A 16,220-nucleotide genomic window follows, 5' to 3' on the forward strand; every position below is an offset into this window, starting at 1 on the left:
TTAAAAAAAAAAAGGCAGTCCTTTCTGCCACCACACTTACACAAACACATGCCCCTCTATCCTTTCCTTCTTACCTTCTTTACATTGGAGGGTGTGGGGTCACCCCTGCCTGTCCACTGCTGTGCCTTCTACCTGTGTTCTAAATCCCCACCCCTCTTGGCTTCTCAAGGACATTTCTCTTCCATGTATCTTTAGCCTCCTCGGCATTTAAACATGCCTAAGTCTCTGGTATCTTCAAAACAAAACAGTACAAAACAACCTCTCCCCAGCCACCACCCTTATGCTTTTCTCCTCTTCATAGCCAAGTCTATTGAAAAAACATGTCATTGTCACTGTATTTACTCCCTCAAATTGGTCAGAAAATGTATGGAAAGGAAGTGACTGCATCAACAGCTGACTGGCCAGTTGACTAACTGGCAACCTGGCCTGACCAGTTGATCCCACAACTGGCTGAGTAGATGGAAGGTAGGACAGATGGAAAGAGTGGACACGCTGGATGAACAGATGAGTGGCAAGTGGATACTGGATTAATTACCTTATTTATTCCAATAAACAAACAAGAGCTTGATTTATTCTCTTTGGGAATAAAGGAACCTACGGCCCCTTACTTATCTGATATATGGAGATCTTGCTGAGAGTGCTTTAAAAGGTATAAAGTAGAAAAGTTCGTCTCTCTAATAGAAGACTTGTTTGAAGCCTTCTGGGTTATAGGGCTACTTATAAGCACGACACACTGCTCATTTCTATATTCTTTGGTTTCTCCCACTTCCGAATCACTATACGGCACTGGATTTACCTAGGGGAGAATGTCCTTCATGTCCGGGATGCTGATACCCAAGACAAAATATTGCAAGCGCTGCACCTTCAGTTTGGTAAACAGTACCCTTGGTGAGTGTATACTTTTAAAGTGATTTAAAACAGGAGCTGTTTTGGGCACCATTTTCAAGCTGTGTAGTCACCCTAATGGTGCTCTCATTCTGCATCCTTAGAGGTCCTTATCTGCTGGTGAGACAGGGCTTGCTAATCTACCCCGTTACTCTACCAAGGGTTCCAGTGGAGAATAATTTGTCTCAGTTAATACAGCACTTCTGCTAGGAACTACTGCTTTAGCCTATTTTGAATTTCTGTAAGTATTAGAAAGTAATGTAACGATTTTCTTTAAAAATAGTATAGTTCAGCATTTTAATTTAGACTATCCTTTCTGTTTCAAATTAATCAGATTTTCCTTTATTTGATTCTTTTTTTCTGAAAATAATTTTTTCCTTACAAAAGTAAAGATGAAAACCAAAAAAGCAAAAAAAAATTTTTTTACTGTCCCAAACTATGATATATTCTGAAATTGGCTTAACAAAGATAATTTTTCTTTGATCTTACAGGCAATTTGTTAATGATATCTCAGGAGGAAATAGTTGTATTGCAATCAACAATGGTTTTAGATATTCTATTGATAATATGAAGGTATTTAGTTAGAGTGTGGCTGAAGAGATCCAGATGTTGTTATTTTAAAAGAAGAAGCCCAAACTATTTATTACCCGAAATTTCAGATTCCAATAATACTGTGTCCTCAATATAATTTAATATGTACAAGAGAAACAATTTAATTGACTTTTTGGACATTGCAGTTCAAAGATATATGGGGATGGAAATGCTGTTCCGAGGATTTTGAAGTTTCTCAAATCTATCGATCTTCAAGAGCCACTACAAAAGAAATTCTGTTTTCCTCCTGTGAAGGATAACATCTCCCAAGATATTGACCATATTCTTGAAACTCTAAGTGCCTTGGCTGTTGATCTTGGTGGGACGAACCTCCGAGTTGCAATAGTCAGCATGAAGGTAAAATAACTCCTAAGGTTTTAACTTTATATCCCATACGAGTAGTTGATTTTTAAAAAGTGTGGTTGGAAGGTAGGACTAGAAACATACACAAGAGCTTGTAATCATTTGCCCACAGTATTGACTTTTGGTTCCATTACAATGTGTGTCTCACTATTTTACTAATCACTAACATTTTTTTTTTTTTTCCTGGTACGCGGGCCTCTCACTGTTGTGGCCTCTCCCGTTGCGGAGCACAGGCTCCGGACGCGCAGACTCAGCGGCCATGGCTCACGGGCCCAGCCGCTCTGCGGCATGTGGGATCTTTCTGGACTGGGGCACGAACCCATGTCCCCTGCATCGGCAGGCGGACTCTCAACCACTGCGCCACCAGGGAAGCCCTCACTAACATTTTAAAGAAGTAAAGTTCTCAGGGAATCCAAGTTAGTAGACTTGAGTTGACAATGGGAGACCGATTAGGCATCAGAGAGAGCATCTGCCACCCAGGAGACCTGATATTCTATACTTGGTAACAGCTTGGAGCATGGAGTATGTTGATTACTCTCACTACCCAGGGGAGGGCGTCTGCAAATGGTGAGGGGAATTGCTTCTCCTCTAGATCATGATTTCAGTTGCATACAGCATACCTTCAATCTCTTAACCAAACCATCACCACAGTGTTGACAGAACCTTTATAAAACACCAAACTGTCCATGTTAAAATGATCTCTGGGGCTTCCCTGGTGGCGCAGTGGTTGAGAGTCCGCCTGCCGATGCAGGGGACACAGGTTCGTGCCCCGGTCCGGGAAGATCCCACATGCCGCAGAGCAGCTGTGAGCCATGGCCGCTGAGCCTGCGCGTCCGGAGCCTGTGCTCCGCAACGGGAGAGGCCACAACAGTGAGAGGTCCGTGTACCGCAAAAAAAAAAAAAAAAAAAAAAAGATCTCTGATGACTTAACAAGGAAGAATAAACCTAACAGAAAAATCTTTGTTTGAAGCATTGTAGATGTGTGAAGTTTCAGGAATCCATGAGAAATACAGAGGATTTTAAACACAAAGTTGTTTAGATCAAATAAAAGCAAAACAAAACATAATTTTAGTGAAGACAAAGACCTCCTTTATAAATACTCTTTAAAAAGTATTAATAGAAAAATATTTTCTTAACATAAAGATATATTCCATATCAATGGTGAACACCCTCTGTAGCGGCATTTCTATAGGTATTCCTATTAAAATCAAGTGGAAAAGAAGGATGTTTTCTGCACCATTTAACATAATTCTCAAAGTTAGGAAGGGAATAAAGCAAGGAACGAATAGCAAAAATGGCGATTGTGGACAGGGTAAAACAAAAAATGTTATTTATAGACAATACGAATAAACCAACAAGCTTGTAGAATAACACAATTGAGTAAAATGGCTAGATATGATAAATATATAAATATCAATACCTTTTTACTTATATGAAATTGTAGGTAAAGATTTGAATTTTTCTGTAGGTGAGTATTTGTCAACCCTGATTGCACATTAGTGTTACCTGGAAGCTTTAAAAAATATATGGATGCCTGGCTCCCACCCCAGACTAGTTAGATGCCAGTCTCTGGGGGTAGGGACTAGGCATCAATATTTGTTCAAAGCTGCCCAGGTGATTCTGATGCACAGTGAAGGCGGAGAAGCACAACTAGGTTTATTTTTAATGAGTCATTAGTGACAGCTTTAACCCTTGTAAATGGACAAAAATCCATTAATAACAGAAGAATGGAAAAAGTGATCCTATTTAGAACAACAGAACTTATAAAATAAAGTTTTCTGGTTTCCTAAACCAGAAAACTATATGATCTATAAAAAGAAAATCTAAAAACTTTAAAATATAAAGGCTTGAAAAATATCCTGGTTAGGAGTGCTGAGTATTTTTTTAAATGTCAGCACTTTCCAAATTGAATTATGAGTTTAACGTAATTCTAGTCAATTTCAGTGAGGCTTTTTAAAGTTTAACCACATTATTCTGAAATTTACTTAAAATAATACACAAGTGAGAAGAGCAAAGAAATTTAAAAACAAGAATAATTAGGAGGGACTGTCCCTGATCGGTATTAAAACATATCACTAAGCACAGTAATTTAAACATCATGGTTCCATACCATTATTGACTTCAGTTATGGCAGATGATTAAAGCTTAATGACTTAGGATATTTATTTAGTTGCTTCAGTATTTAAACAAGGAAATTTTGTCAACCTGAAAGAGTTAAAAATGACCTTCTAATGACGATTCAGATTAGCCAACATTCACCTTATGTTTAAGAGAGGGCCCATCTGGTTGGCTGTGGAGTTGTCATTGCTTCAACGGCCATATGCTAGGTTGTCTTCCCAGGAAACTACCCGAGTGTATCCCAGGGCTGGCCCAAGCCAGACAGTGGATCCCTTCCCCAGCAGTCATCTGACTCTGCAGTACTGTCCTAGAGTAATGTCTGATTTATTGTGAAAAAGGTCAAAGATTCAGTGTATGCTCCTTAGCTGAGACCCATGAGACAGATCTGTTTTTTCTCTTTCAGGGTGAAATAGTTAAGAAGTATACTCAGTTCAATCCTAAAACCTATGAAGAGAGGATTAATTTAATCCTACAGATGTGTGTAGAAGCTGCAGCAGAAGCTGTAAAACTGAACTGCAGAATTTTGGGAGTAGGTGAGATTGTAAATTATATACCTAAGCAATGTTCATTTTAATGTACAGTTTGCTGAGTTCTGATGCATGATGGAACATCAGGTCACTGTCTGCCCTGTGTGTAGATGGTTCCAGGTCCTGTCTGTGGGCCCCAAGCATGGGGCCTTCCTGGGACCCCAACAAACATTGTGAGAGAAGCATTGATGGAACTGTCAACCTATGGGGAGCCACAGATTTAGCTCAGAACTGCCTTACATTTCCTTGCAGTCCTTGGTAATGTTTGTTTTAGGAGATCTTGGGTGAATTAGTGTTCCAAGCCCAGAAAGTCAGCACACTTTTCTGAGATTGCTCATTAGAATCATTTTCCTTGTGTTTGTGGTGGAGCCCAGGCATTTCCACAGGTGGCCGTGTAAATCCTCGGGAAGGAATTGTGCTGCATTCAACCAAACTGATTCAAGAGTGGAACTCTGTGGATCTCAGGACCCCCCTGTCTGACACTTTGCATCTCCCCGTATGGGTAGACAATGATGGCAACTGTGCTGCCCTTGCAGAAAGGAAATTTGGCCAAGGAAAGGGCCTTGAAAACTTTGTGACACTTATCACAGGCACAGGTAAGAGGAGTAGAGACGGCTGCTTCAGGAGCTAGGGTGTGTGTTGGGGCACGTGCCTTTACCACTCAGCCAGGCAGTTTACAAGTCAGCTTTCACCTTCACTTCCTGCTTGAGTAGAGCCTGAAGGTGAGAGTGAGGGCCCGCCCAGGTCTTTTCTGAGCATGTGCCCCGCCCTGTGCATGCATTGGCCTTCTAACTTCCCAGGAATCGTCTGAGCTATTCAAAGCCCTTATTCCCCAAAGCTTCTCATTGCTCATTCTCCAGGATTTCCTCCTACTCTTTGGTTAGTATATTGTTTGTCACAACTGTTGTCCATTGCCCTAGGCAGTAGAGACTAATAACTATATTTTGCCTTTAAATGTTTTTGGTGAGTGCCCCCTGGATAGCCCCCTCAGCCCTGGGAAAGTTCTGGGGTAGGTGAGATAAAGGCAAGCCCTTTGAGCTGGTCCTCTGGGAGCCACCAAGCAGGTCAAAACAAACCACCAAAATTCTTTGAGAAGAAGGTTCATTCTGCTCTCTCCATATTGCCATCTGTACTGGCAATGTAGGCTATTATTCTAGGCCATCGCCAAGCTGGGGGGTGAGGGGTGGGTGTGATGGGACCAGAAAATGCCAGAAATCTCTTACCAAGATTCAGCCGGTTTTTTCTTGATTAATTGTTCCCCTGGTTGTTGTAAGGTTTTGGTTAGTTTCCAGAGTTCCAAAAAACTCGATTCTGACAGTTTTTGCCAGTTTGTTCATTGCTTTAGTGAAGGGATGGGCTTTTGGAGTTCCCTACTCTGCCACTTTTGCTGATGTCTCAATTTGTTTTTTTTGTTTTGTTTTGTTTTGTTTTATTTTGTGGTACACGGGCCTCTCACTGTTGTGGCCTCTCCCGTTGCGGAGCACAGGCTCCGGATGCGCAGGCTCAGCGGCCATGGCTCACGGGCCCAGCTGCTCCGCGGCATGTGGGATCTTCCCAGAACTGGGGCACGAACCCGTGTCCCTGCATCGGCAGGCGGACTCTCAACCACTGCGCCACCAGGGAAGCCCCCAATTTTTTTTTTAAATGAGAAGACGGGCTCAGGTAGTCAGTGTTCGAGGCAGCACTTGGTCCCACATATGCCTAACTTCAAACCGTGCGTGCTCTTTTTTTTGTTTTTAATTAGGGTATAGCTGTTTTACAATGTTGTGTTAGTTTCTACTGTACAGTGGAGTTCCCTGCGCTATCCTAATATGTATAAAACCGTGTGTGCTCTTAAACTCCACGTTATACTACCTCCCTAATGCTGAGCTCATGCACTTCTCTTAGTCTCGGACACAGTTTTAGCAAGCTTGGATATCATTTCCTAGTTCAGAGCAGTAATAACCTGCAAATTAGAGGAGTGAGGGTTGATGAGTAGGTGCCACAAGAAGTAAGAGATGGCAGGACAACTCTAAAATGCAGACCCTATTAAAGCAAAACGCCCTTTACCCCTTACTAGCTCCTCAACTCCATAACAAAAAGTACTCATCGATATTCAAAATTATTGAATCATAGATTTTTAGACATGGTGGCATTATGAAGAGGCAAAACCATGTTTCATATTCTCTGTTTAAGAAAGCAGGTGGGGGCTTCCCTGGTGGCACAGTGGTTGAGAGTCTGCCTGCCGATGCAGGGGACGCGGGTTCGTGCCCCGGTCCGGGAAGATCCCACATGCCGTGGAGCGGCTGGGCCCATGAGCCATGGCCGCTGGGCCTGTGCGTCCGGAGCCTGTGCTCTGCAACGGGAGAGGCCACAACAGTGAGAGAGGCCCGCGTACTGCAAAAAAAAAAAAAAAAAGCAGGTAGTGTATGAAACCCTTCAGAAAGATTGTCTTATCTTGGGTTTCTCCCACAGCAGAGCCTGAGACAAGGAGTTCAGTGTGGGTATTTTATTTTGGAGGTGATTCTGAGAAGCAGGAGTGAGGGAGTGGGAAGAGTGGGACAGAGCAGGGGAGCCATTAGAGGATGTATTATCAAAGTTGCCTTGAGGACAGTGGGGGTTGAAATCTACCCAGAGTTGTCCACTTAATCTGCTGGCTCCTGTCTCTCCTTGGTTGACAGCTGCTTCTGGGCAACTGTGTGTGCATGGCTACTAGGCTCTTACTTGAGTGTTGGAGAAGGCCTTGGTGAGAACCAAGTTGAAATTATAGTGAGCCAAGCAGATGCAACACAGGGCATTGGAGGATCAGCTAAAAATATTTCCATACAAAATGATTCCAGGTAAAGCTTTGGTACTTAGTAAATTTCAGCTATCTAGGAAAGTAGGCACCATATAGAACCTCACATTCCAAAGCTTTGCTAAACAGAGGAGGTGTTGCCATAGCAGTTTTCTGTTTCAGGTGCAGAGCCACTTCAGTGATTGTCGTCTCTCACTATAGGAATTGGCGGGGGGATCATCCATCAGCATGAACTGATCCATGGCAGCTCCTTCTGCGCTGCAGAGCTTGGCCACATTGTGGTGTCCCTGGATGGGCCTGACTGTTCCTGTGGAAGCCATGGGTGTATTGAAGCATATGCCTCTGGAATGGCCTTGCAGAGGGAAGCAAAAAAGCTACATGATGGTCGGTTTCTTTCACCTGAGGAATTAAATAGCCAAATGGTAGACAAGTACTTCAAAGTAGATATTCTAAAGAGAGCTGAACGCTGACACCAGAACTTTTAACCTTTTCACTCCCTAGAGGAAAATCAGGGCTCCACATACTCCAGCTCAAAGTCTTCTTGGTCCTGACCCATATTAATACCTTTCCTCTCCAGCACTGGGAGGGCCGGGGTCTTGAGCTCCAGGATAGCAGGGGAGATGTCTTTCATTTTTGCCTTCTCAGCCCCTAGCACAGGTTGGGTACTTAATAGAGATTTTAATGGAGAATTAAATGGATGAACATATTACAGTTTTTCAACTGAGAGGTTTATTTGAATTACACCTATTTCTGGACATGTTATTAATGTCAGGATGGTTTCTAGTCTAATTCAAGAGGGAGCCGTTTAATATCATTACAACATGGTGTGTCAAGTGGAATGAGAACGATGGCCAAGGAACATAGATGCATATAGGAAGGACACCAGTGTTCCCTCCCCGCCCTCTCCATACAGGGAAGGGAGCGTTAGGGTGCTGTCCTGGGAGTTGAGAGTCAAGAGGGTAAACAGAATTATTGAGGCAAGTTTGGATGAGCCAGGGAGCATTTCCAAGCATAGGAAACAGTGGTGTTGGTGCATAAGGGCAAGGCAGGGTATAGTGTAGCAAGAGGTAAGCCAGGACCAGCAGCTAATGGAAAAACCACTGAAAAATTTTAGGGTAAAGACATAGATCCAAATTTTAGATTCTTCACCACACTTTTTTTTTCTAGCGGGAAAATGGTAGTTGAATGGAGGCTGGCTTTAAGGGGGACAGTTCTAGAGTGACTTCCAGTTTTCTGGGTGGACACCTTTGGGGGTGGGGACATGAGAGGAGGAACAGGGCTTGGCAGAAGCTGACGGTTGGGAACCAGTGGGACATGCAGGTGGGAGCGTGCAGGAGGCAGCTGGCTGCAGGGGTCTGATGCTCAGGAGAGGGGACAGGACTGAAGTCAGGATTTGGAATCATGGGCACTGAGGTGGCCATTAAACCTGTGAATGAGACTTGCAGTGAGATGAAAGTCCAGGGTGGAATCCTGTGAAATGTCAGCACTTGAGGGCAGGGAGGAAAACCAGGAAAGGGTAAAGTCACAGGAACCAAAAAGGGAGTGTTTCAGGGAGGGTAGTGGGTAGTGTCAAGTGCTGAGTAAGAGGAAACCAGAAAGTTAATTGGCTTTGACCCTGAGGAAGGACATCATTTGAAGCCCTGAAAACAGTGTTTATTTTTCAGTCTCATTTTTATCAACACCCCCCCCCACTAAGGAGCCTAAATGTTTAGACAATTTTTCCTAATCATTCAACCCCATGGAACTTTAATACCACAGATACATTGTTCATCTGTTGTTACTGTCTGTATAAAAAGAGTACGAATTGTTTTGCCCACAAGAACCAGTTTTTGCCCCCATGGGGGTAAATGCGTATCTTAAAGAAGTTCAGTCAAGTGGGAGCAGAAGCCTAACTACCCTGAGTAGGAGCAGAAGTGAGGGTTGAGAACGCAGGAGGGGAAGGGTGGAGGAGCCCTTACAAAAAGGCCCCTGGGGAGAGAGGGAGAGATGAGCTGTGAAGCCCTGGTGGAGGGGCGAGAGAGGGAGAGCAGCAGGATTTGCGAACACAGACCTGTTTATAAGCCGGGGCAGAGGAGTAAGGGAGTTCTACCTGGAGGCATCCTTTATCTGAGAGGTCAGAAATGGGGAAATCTCTTGGTAGCGGGAGCTGGGATAGACGGTCTGAGGAGATGAAGGCTGAGAAGGGCAATGAACGGGAATGGGAGAGAGTGGCCAGAGCAGCTGTGAGGGCCCCTGGAAGACAGGAGACCACCACTTGGTGTCTAGGTAACCGTCTGCTTGGTTGGGATTTTCTCCCATCAGAGCCCAAGTAATAGCAGATGAGGAAGGAGTTTGAATCTGGGTTGGTGGCTGGCAGTGTGAGGGGCAGAAAGTCAAGGACTACAGATAACTACAGAAATATCTACCATTCATTTAGCATTTACTCTGGCCAGCACTTAACTTGAGTACTTACGTCCATTTTCTCATTTAATCCCTAAAGGAATCCTGCTAGGGTAGGTATCATTACCCCAGTCTTAGAAGAGAAACACGTGGAGGTGACATGGGCAGGGTAGTGCAGCCCGTGGTGGTAGAGCTGACAGCTGAACCCAGGTCTGTCCGTTTCTGAGGTGCTGTGCCTTCCTGCCACTGTGGGTCACTGGCAAATAATGCAGCCTTGCATCTGGCATAGATAAGGGAGGAGATGAATGCAGAGGAGTTCTGGTAATTTTGGGGAAAAAAAACACTTCAAGATTGTTTAATATGGAAGGGGGAAGTGAAGGAGGCTCTGGTCAGAGTTGAGGATTTCCAGTTAGAGAAGTTCTGGATGATGTATAAGCAGGCAGCAAAGCCCTCTGGCAAATGTATATGGATATTTACGAATGATAAAAAGCTTTGCAAATGTGAAAAGAGATTATCATCTTCCCACTTGGAGGCTTGCCGCCCACAGGCATAATTATGAGCTTGGCCTTCCGAAGCTCATGAATGACTGCTTCTCCTTCTCACCTCTGCTCAAACAGAAGACCAGCTCTTGGTGGAAGGGATGTCAGTGCCAAAAGACGAAGCTGTGGGCGCACTCCATCTCATCCAAGCTGCGAAACTTGGCAATGCAAAGGCCCAGAGCATCTTGAGAACAGGTGAGCACGCGGGTCTGGGCAGCTCTGACAGCCCAGGGCTCCGACAAATGCCCAGCCCTCAGGACCAGTGCAGAGGTAATTTTCCTACTTACTGTTCAAGGTATTTGGCAGTGTTGCCTTTTTAAACAGGTTTTTGTTTTGTTTTACAACTATGAAAAAACTACTTGTTCATTTTCTGGAAATTTAGAGAAATACAGGAGAGTAAGAAAAAGTATCTTTTAGTTTTACTGTTCAGAGATATCAACTATTAACATTTCCTTCCAGTCTATTTTTTTTTTACATAGTTGAGATCATATAGTATAGTATATGTACAGTTTTATACCCAGCTCTTTTCATTTCAAAGTATCACATAATCATTTTTTCATATTAAGGATAAATCATATAAACAGCTTTAAAAGTACTGCTTCCATGAGGTAGTGTGAACGAACTATTCCTGGCTGGTGCTCTTTTCCACCTTCCTCTTTGACTTTGGATTTGGCTCTCTCCCCGAAAACTTGTTTTTAATTTTTGTTTTCCTGTAGCTGGAACAGCGTTGGGTCTTGCGGTTGTGAACATCCTCCACACTATGAATCCTTCCCTTGTGATCCTCTCTGGAGTCCTAGCCAGTCACTATATCCACACTGTCAAAGACGTCATCCGCCAGCAAGCCTTGTCCTCGGTTCAGGACGTGGACGTGGTGGTTTCGGATTTGGTGGAACCCGCCCTGCTCGGCGCGGCCAGCATGGTTCTGGACTACACGACTCGCAGGATCTACTAGTCCTCCGAAGAGTGGACGTGGACCGAGATTCAAGAGCTCCTTGGCAGAATCAGGTTGTCTTCTAGATGAGCATTTCTTAAAAGGCAAATTTGGTATTTCAATTTATTTGGCAGGCGACTTTGGCAGAGTTTTTGCTTTTAGTCTCTTCCAGAGTCACTTTTCCCAACCCGTTTTTGTAGATGCTGCTCCTTGTGCGGTCATTTCAGCTCAAACCTTGTCACAATCTTCTGTGCCAAAAGGAGCTACAGTAGTAGCCGAGGAAGCCTTAGGACTCTGCTTACTAGATGTACCACTTAGACCTGCAGGCCTTGCTTGGGGTGTGACCTTGATACTGGAGTTTGGATTATTAATCCTTCCTCCTCTGACCCTAAGTTCAGAACACAGAAAGGGATCCAGTCAGGGAACAGAAGGAAATCTCACCATGAAGGGCTTAAGTAAAACCTTTTTAAAGCAGTTTTATTGAGGTATTTTTTAAAGTGCACAACTTGGTTGAGTTTTGACATATATATATACCTATGAAACCATGGCCACGATCAGGACATCAGGTGTATGTATCTCTCACCCCCAAACATTACTTGTTGAAAGATGTTATTTGCTATTACTCTCTCAGAATCTTGAGCAACTTTAGATCAGGGATCTGAATTACAGTGGCCTTAGTGACCTTGTCCTTATCTTCTTAAGGCCAGCTGAGGAGCCACTAGGACTTACAGCCTCTGAAAGATTAACCATCCCAGAAGGATCCTTGCTACTGACAAGCAGACACCTCTCCCTTCAATAGCTTTTCATACTATGTTGAATATGACCCTGGAGTGTTGATTAAGGCAGTGTTTGTTGTGTGTCATACCTAGAGCCCACATCTGTGAAATCTGGATTCTGGCTAAATAAGATTCCACGCTCGAATTGGTGTCAAGATAACAAAGGCCAAGGTTCTTGCTATTAATTTCAACCTGGAAGAAATACTGATAGCCACCATTTATTAAGTGCCTACTGTGTGCCAGGCTCTGAACTTGGTGCTTCATATGCATTATTCTAAATTCTCACAACCAGTAAGGTAGGTGTTTTAATTCCCATTTTATAGAACCCCAAACTAAGTCAAGTGGTGTGCCTAAAGCCGCGTGGCTAATGAGTCTTAAAGACAGGGTTTGACCCGGGTCCCTCTGTGTTTTTTCTGCTAAGCCACACAAACCTCTCTTCATATCAAAAACTTCCAAAGTGCAAATATATTCTAATTTATTCCAGGCTACCAAGAGCTTTCACAAGAATATCTTATTAGCAAATGAATCGACTCATCCTTGACACTATCTCTCAGTGGTGAATTTAATAAAATATTCCTGTATGCTGTGGTAATTTTGCCAGTACAGTATTTGGTCTAGTGACAGGTTTTTATGGGTACTTTTAGATGACCTTAAAAAGGACATGCATATGTTTTTCAGATTGTTTATTATTTTAGGAAAACCTGAAGGTTTCTACAGCATTATTTCTGTGTTCACATATAAAATGAAGGAATCAAGTTTGCATTTGAATTACTTCCTTCCTGGTGGGTTAATGTGAAAAGCTAGGTTGGCTGATTCTTAGAACTCTGTCAGCTCTGAAATAATCTCCAGGTCCTGGTTGATTCCTGGGAAGGAAGCTAGTTGGCTTGGCCATCAGTGTCTGGGGCGGGTCGGTATACCGTGAAGGGGCATCAGCTGTTCTTTGATAAAACCTACAACCACTGCATACACCAGACAGCTGCACTGCTACCAAGTTTCATACCAAATATTTGGAAGGATGGTATTGAATCTAAAACCAAATCTTAGTTTTTATTAAATTCATGGAAAGGCTAATATATTCCAACATAATTATTACATATAGCTAAATGATCACATCTTAATTTATTTTAATGTAAATATTTTTATTTTACTGTTCTGAGCCAAATTCTAAAAAAATAAATGTATTTCCTTGTGGAAATCCTGCCATTTCTGTATTTTGTTTTGTTCTTAATTAGCTCATTAGCTAAAAGCATTCCCCTTCCCAAAAGAGATTTGTTGTGCTCCTTACTTTCTGAAGGTCATATAACTTCTTTAAGGCATTTAATATTGATTTAACAACCACCCCACCAAAAAACTTTGTTAATAGAAAGCATTGTTATATAACTTTAAAATATATATTGCAAAATGATCACCACACTGTCTAGCTAATATCGTCACAATACATAGTTAAGAGTGTTTTTCCCTTGTTAAGATCTACTTTCATAGCAACTTTCAAATATGCCATATAGTATTATCAACTATAGTCGCCATGCTGTACATTACATCCCCATGACTTATAACTGGAAGTTTGTACCTTTTGACCCTCTTCACCCACTCCCCACCTCCCAACCCCCCACCTGTGGCAACCACCAATCTGTTCTCTCTGAGCTTGGTTTTGTTTTTTTTAACATTCTACATATAAGTGAGATCATACGGTATTTGTCTTTCTCAGTCTGATTTATTTCACTTAGCATAATGCCCTCAAGGTCTAGCCATGTTTCACAAATGGCAAGATTTCATTTTTTTTCTAATGGCTGAATACTATTCTGTCATATATATTTACACATTTTATTTATCCATTCATCCACTGATGGACACTTAGGTTGTTTCCATTACCTTGGCTATGTAAATAATGCTGCATGTAAGAGTGCATATATCTTTTTGAGTTAATGTTTGTGTTTTCTTCAGATAAATACCCAGAACTGGAATTGCTGGCTCATATGGGAATTTCATTATAATTTTTTGAGGAACCTCCATTCTGTTTTCCATAGTGGCTGCACCAGTTTACATTCCCACCAGCAGTGCACAAGGGTTCCCTTTCTCCACCTCCTCTCCAACACTTATTTGTCTTTTTGATAACAGCTATTCTAAGAAATGTGAGGTGGTATCTCATTGTGGTTTTGATTTTCATTTTCCCTGGTGATTAGTGATGTTGAGCACCTTTTCATTTACCCATTGGCCAGCTGTTTGGCTTCTTTGGATAAATGTCTATTCAAATCCTCTTATTTTTAAATTGGATTGTTTTTATGCTATTGAGTTGTATGAATTCTTCACATATTTTGGATATGAACCCTTCACTGTATGTATGATTTGCAAATATTTTCTCCCTTTTAGTAGGCTGTCTTTTCGTTTTGTCGATGGTTTCTTTTGCTGTGCAGAAGCTTTTTAGTTTGATGTAGTCCCAGTTATTTTTGCTCTTGTTGCCTTTGCTTTTGGCATCAAATCCAAAAAAATCATCACAAGACTGATGTCAGGGAGCTTATACTGCCTGTGTCTTCTAGGATTTTTATGGTTTCAGGCCTTATAGTCAAGTCTTTAATCCATTTTGAGTTTATTAATTTTTCCAATCCATGAGCTTGGGGTCTGTCTTTAGTTTCTTTCATCGGTGTCTGATACTTTTCAGTGTACAGTTTTTTCACCTCCTTGGTTATACTTATTCCTAGGTGTTCTATTCTTTTTGATGTAATTGTAAACGGGACTGTTTTCTTCTCTTTCTGATAGTTCGTTATTAGTGTACAGAAATGCAACAAATTTCTGTATACTAATTTTGTATCTTACAACGTAATTCATTTATTAGTAGTTATTAGTAACGGGTTTTTGGTGGAGTCTTTAGGGTTTTTTATATATAAAATCATGTATTCTGCAAATAGTGACAGTTTTATTTCTTCCTTTCCAACGTGGATGCCTTTTATTTTCTTGCCTAAGCGCTCTGGCTAGTACTTCCAATACTATGTTGAATCCATTTAAAATTTGACATAAAAATCAAAGTGGTCCCAAGAAAGAGGTTTGAAACTAAATACTGAGCACTCACTGAGTTTCTGAACCAACTCCTTCCTTTTTATGAAGCCCCATGTGAGTAATGTAGGCATTAGAAACAATCCAAAGCTACTACTGCCACCTCAAAACTTAAGAGGCTTACACGGTAATCATTTTCTCTCATGGTTTTTGTGGGTCAGGAATTTTGGAAAGGCTTTACCTGGCAATTCCGACTCAGGGCATCAGATGCACGTGCAGTTAGACAGTGGCTGGAGCTGGAATAGGAGGTTGGAATAGGGCTGGCCATGCATCTCTCTTTGCTTGTAGTTTCCAGGTCTCTCCACGTTGGTTGATTTGGGCTTCCTCATAGCATGGTGGCTTCAGGATTGTAGAACTTTTTACATGGTGGCTCAAGGACTACCAGCTTGTGTGTTCCAACAAACCAGCCGTAAGCTGTGTTGCCTTTTACAACCTAGCCTTGGATGCATATAGCATTACTTTTGTCATATTATCCAGTCACCTCTTGATTTCGAGAAAGTCAGACTTTACTGACGTCTGATTAACGGCCACATCCACCCTCAAGAAGCCCATCCTGTGTGGAAGGCAAGACAAGTCCAAATGACACCAAGACAATATCAAAAGGTAAGCTGTTGCACGTAGAGGGCCATGGGAGCTCAGGGGAAAGGAAAGGCATTACGGAGGTGGCCTTTCAGCTAGTTCTTAAACCAGATTTCAACATTTTCAAGGGCATTAAGCAAGGCCCAGGAGCAACTAATGGTTGGTGAACAACAGCAAGTGATTGCTTGATTGCAAGCAGAGGTGGCTAAAGGGGAGGAATAGCAAAGAGGCCAGAAATGCGGGCCAGATCAAGGAATGCCCAACTAAGACGCTTGGAGAGGGGAAGGTAGGCAGAAAAGTAAATGTTCCTCTCCCTTCCAGACATAATTACCATAGGAGAGATGGTGGACTTTCCTTCTCGGCAATGGCAAGACCTACCCCTGCTCCACCTCCTGAATGTGGCATTACATCAATCTCCAACTTGGACTAGTATCAGGTAACCATTAGTAGCAGATTTCTGAAATACAGCTTTATCAGTCACTCGAACCATCACCTAAAATGTGACAGGTTCTGAGAGCAAATAATGAATGTGTTGATGCCTGAATGGAACACAGTCTCCTACAGGCACCTATTGTGTGGATCAGTGTGGTCCAGAACATTCTATGATGATGTAAATGTTCTATAATCTGCCCTGTGCAGTCCGAATGCTACCTAACTACATGTGGCCACAGAGCATATGAAATGGAGCTAGGGGCTAGAATTGTA

The 16,220-nt window shown here is 42.4% G+C and overlaps 1 protein-coding gene across 6 annotated transcripts in view; it reads left to right on the plus strand.

Annotated features, from left to right (window-relative positions):
- GNE (glucosamine (UDP-N-acetyl)-2-epimerase/N-acetylmannosamine kinase) overlaps nucleotides 1-16,220 on the plus strand; it is a 53,081-nt gene that overhangs the window by 27,494 nt on the left and 9,367 nt on the right. For 3 of the 6 annotated variants that reach the window (XM_060300750.2, XM_060300749.1, XM_030884242.2), the window contains 7 exons: nucleotides 801-888; nucleotides 1,623-1,833; nucleotides 4,361-4,490; nucleotides 4,859-5,080; nucleotides 7,462-7,644; nucleotides 10,257-10,373; nucleotides 10,895-15,951. In XM_060300750.2, the coding sequence (XP_060156733.1) occupies nucleotides 801-888; nucleotides 1,623-1,833; nucleotides 4,361-4,490; nucleotides 4,859-5,080; nucleotides 7,462-7,644; nucleotides 10,257-10,373; nucleotides 10,895-11,130 (1,187 nt within the window). In that variant the 3' untranslated portion in view covers nucleotides 11,131-15,951. Of the gene's footprint in view, nucleotides 1-800; nucleotides 889-1,622; nucleotides 1,834-4,360; nucleotides 4,491-4,858; nucleotides 5,081-7,461; nucleotides 7,645-10,256; nucleotides 10,374-10,894; nucleotides 15,980-16,220 lie in introns of those variants that run through there. The other 3 variants (XM_060300748.1, XM_070045723.1, XM_030884240.2) reach the window with 3 other exon arrangements.

The sequence above is a fragment of the Globicephala melas genome, chromosome 6 (genome assembly GCF_963455315.2).
Source record: "Globicephala melas chromosome 6, mGloMel1.2, whole genome shotgun sequence".
Taxonomy (NCBI): Eukaryota; Metazoa; Chordata; class Mammalia; order Artiodactyla; family Delphinidae; genus Globicephala; species Globicephala melas.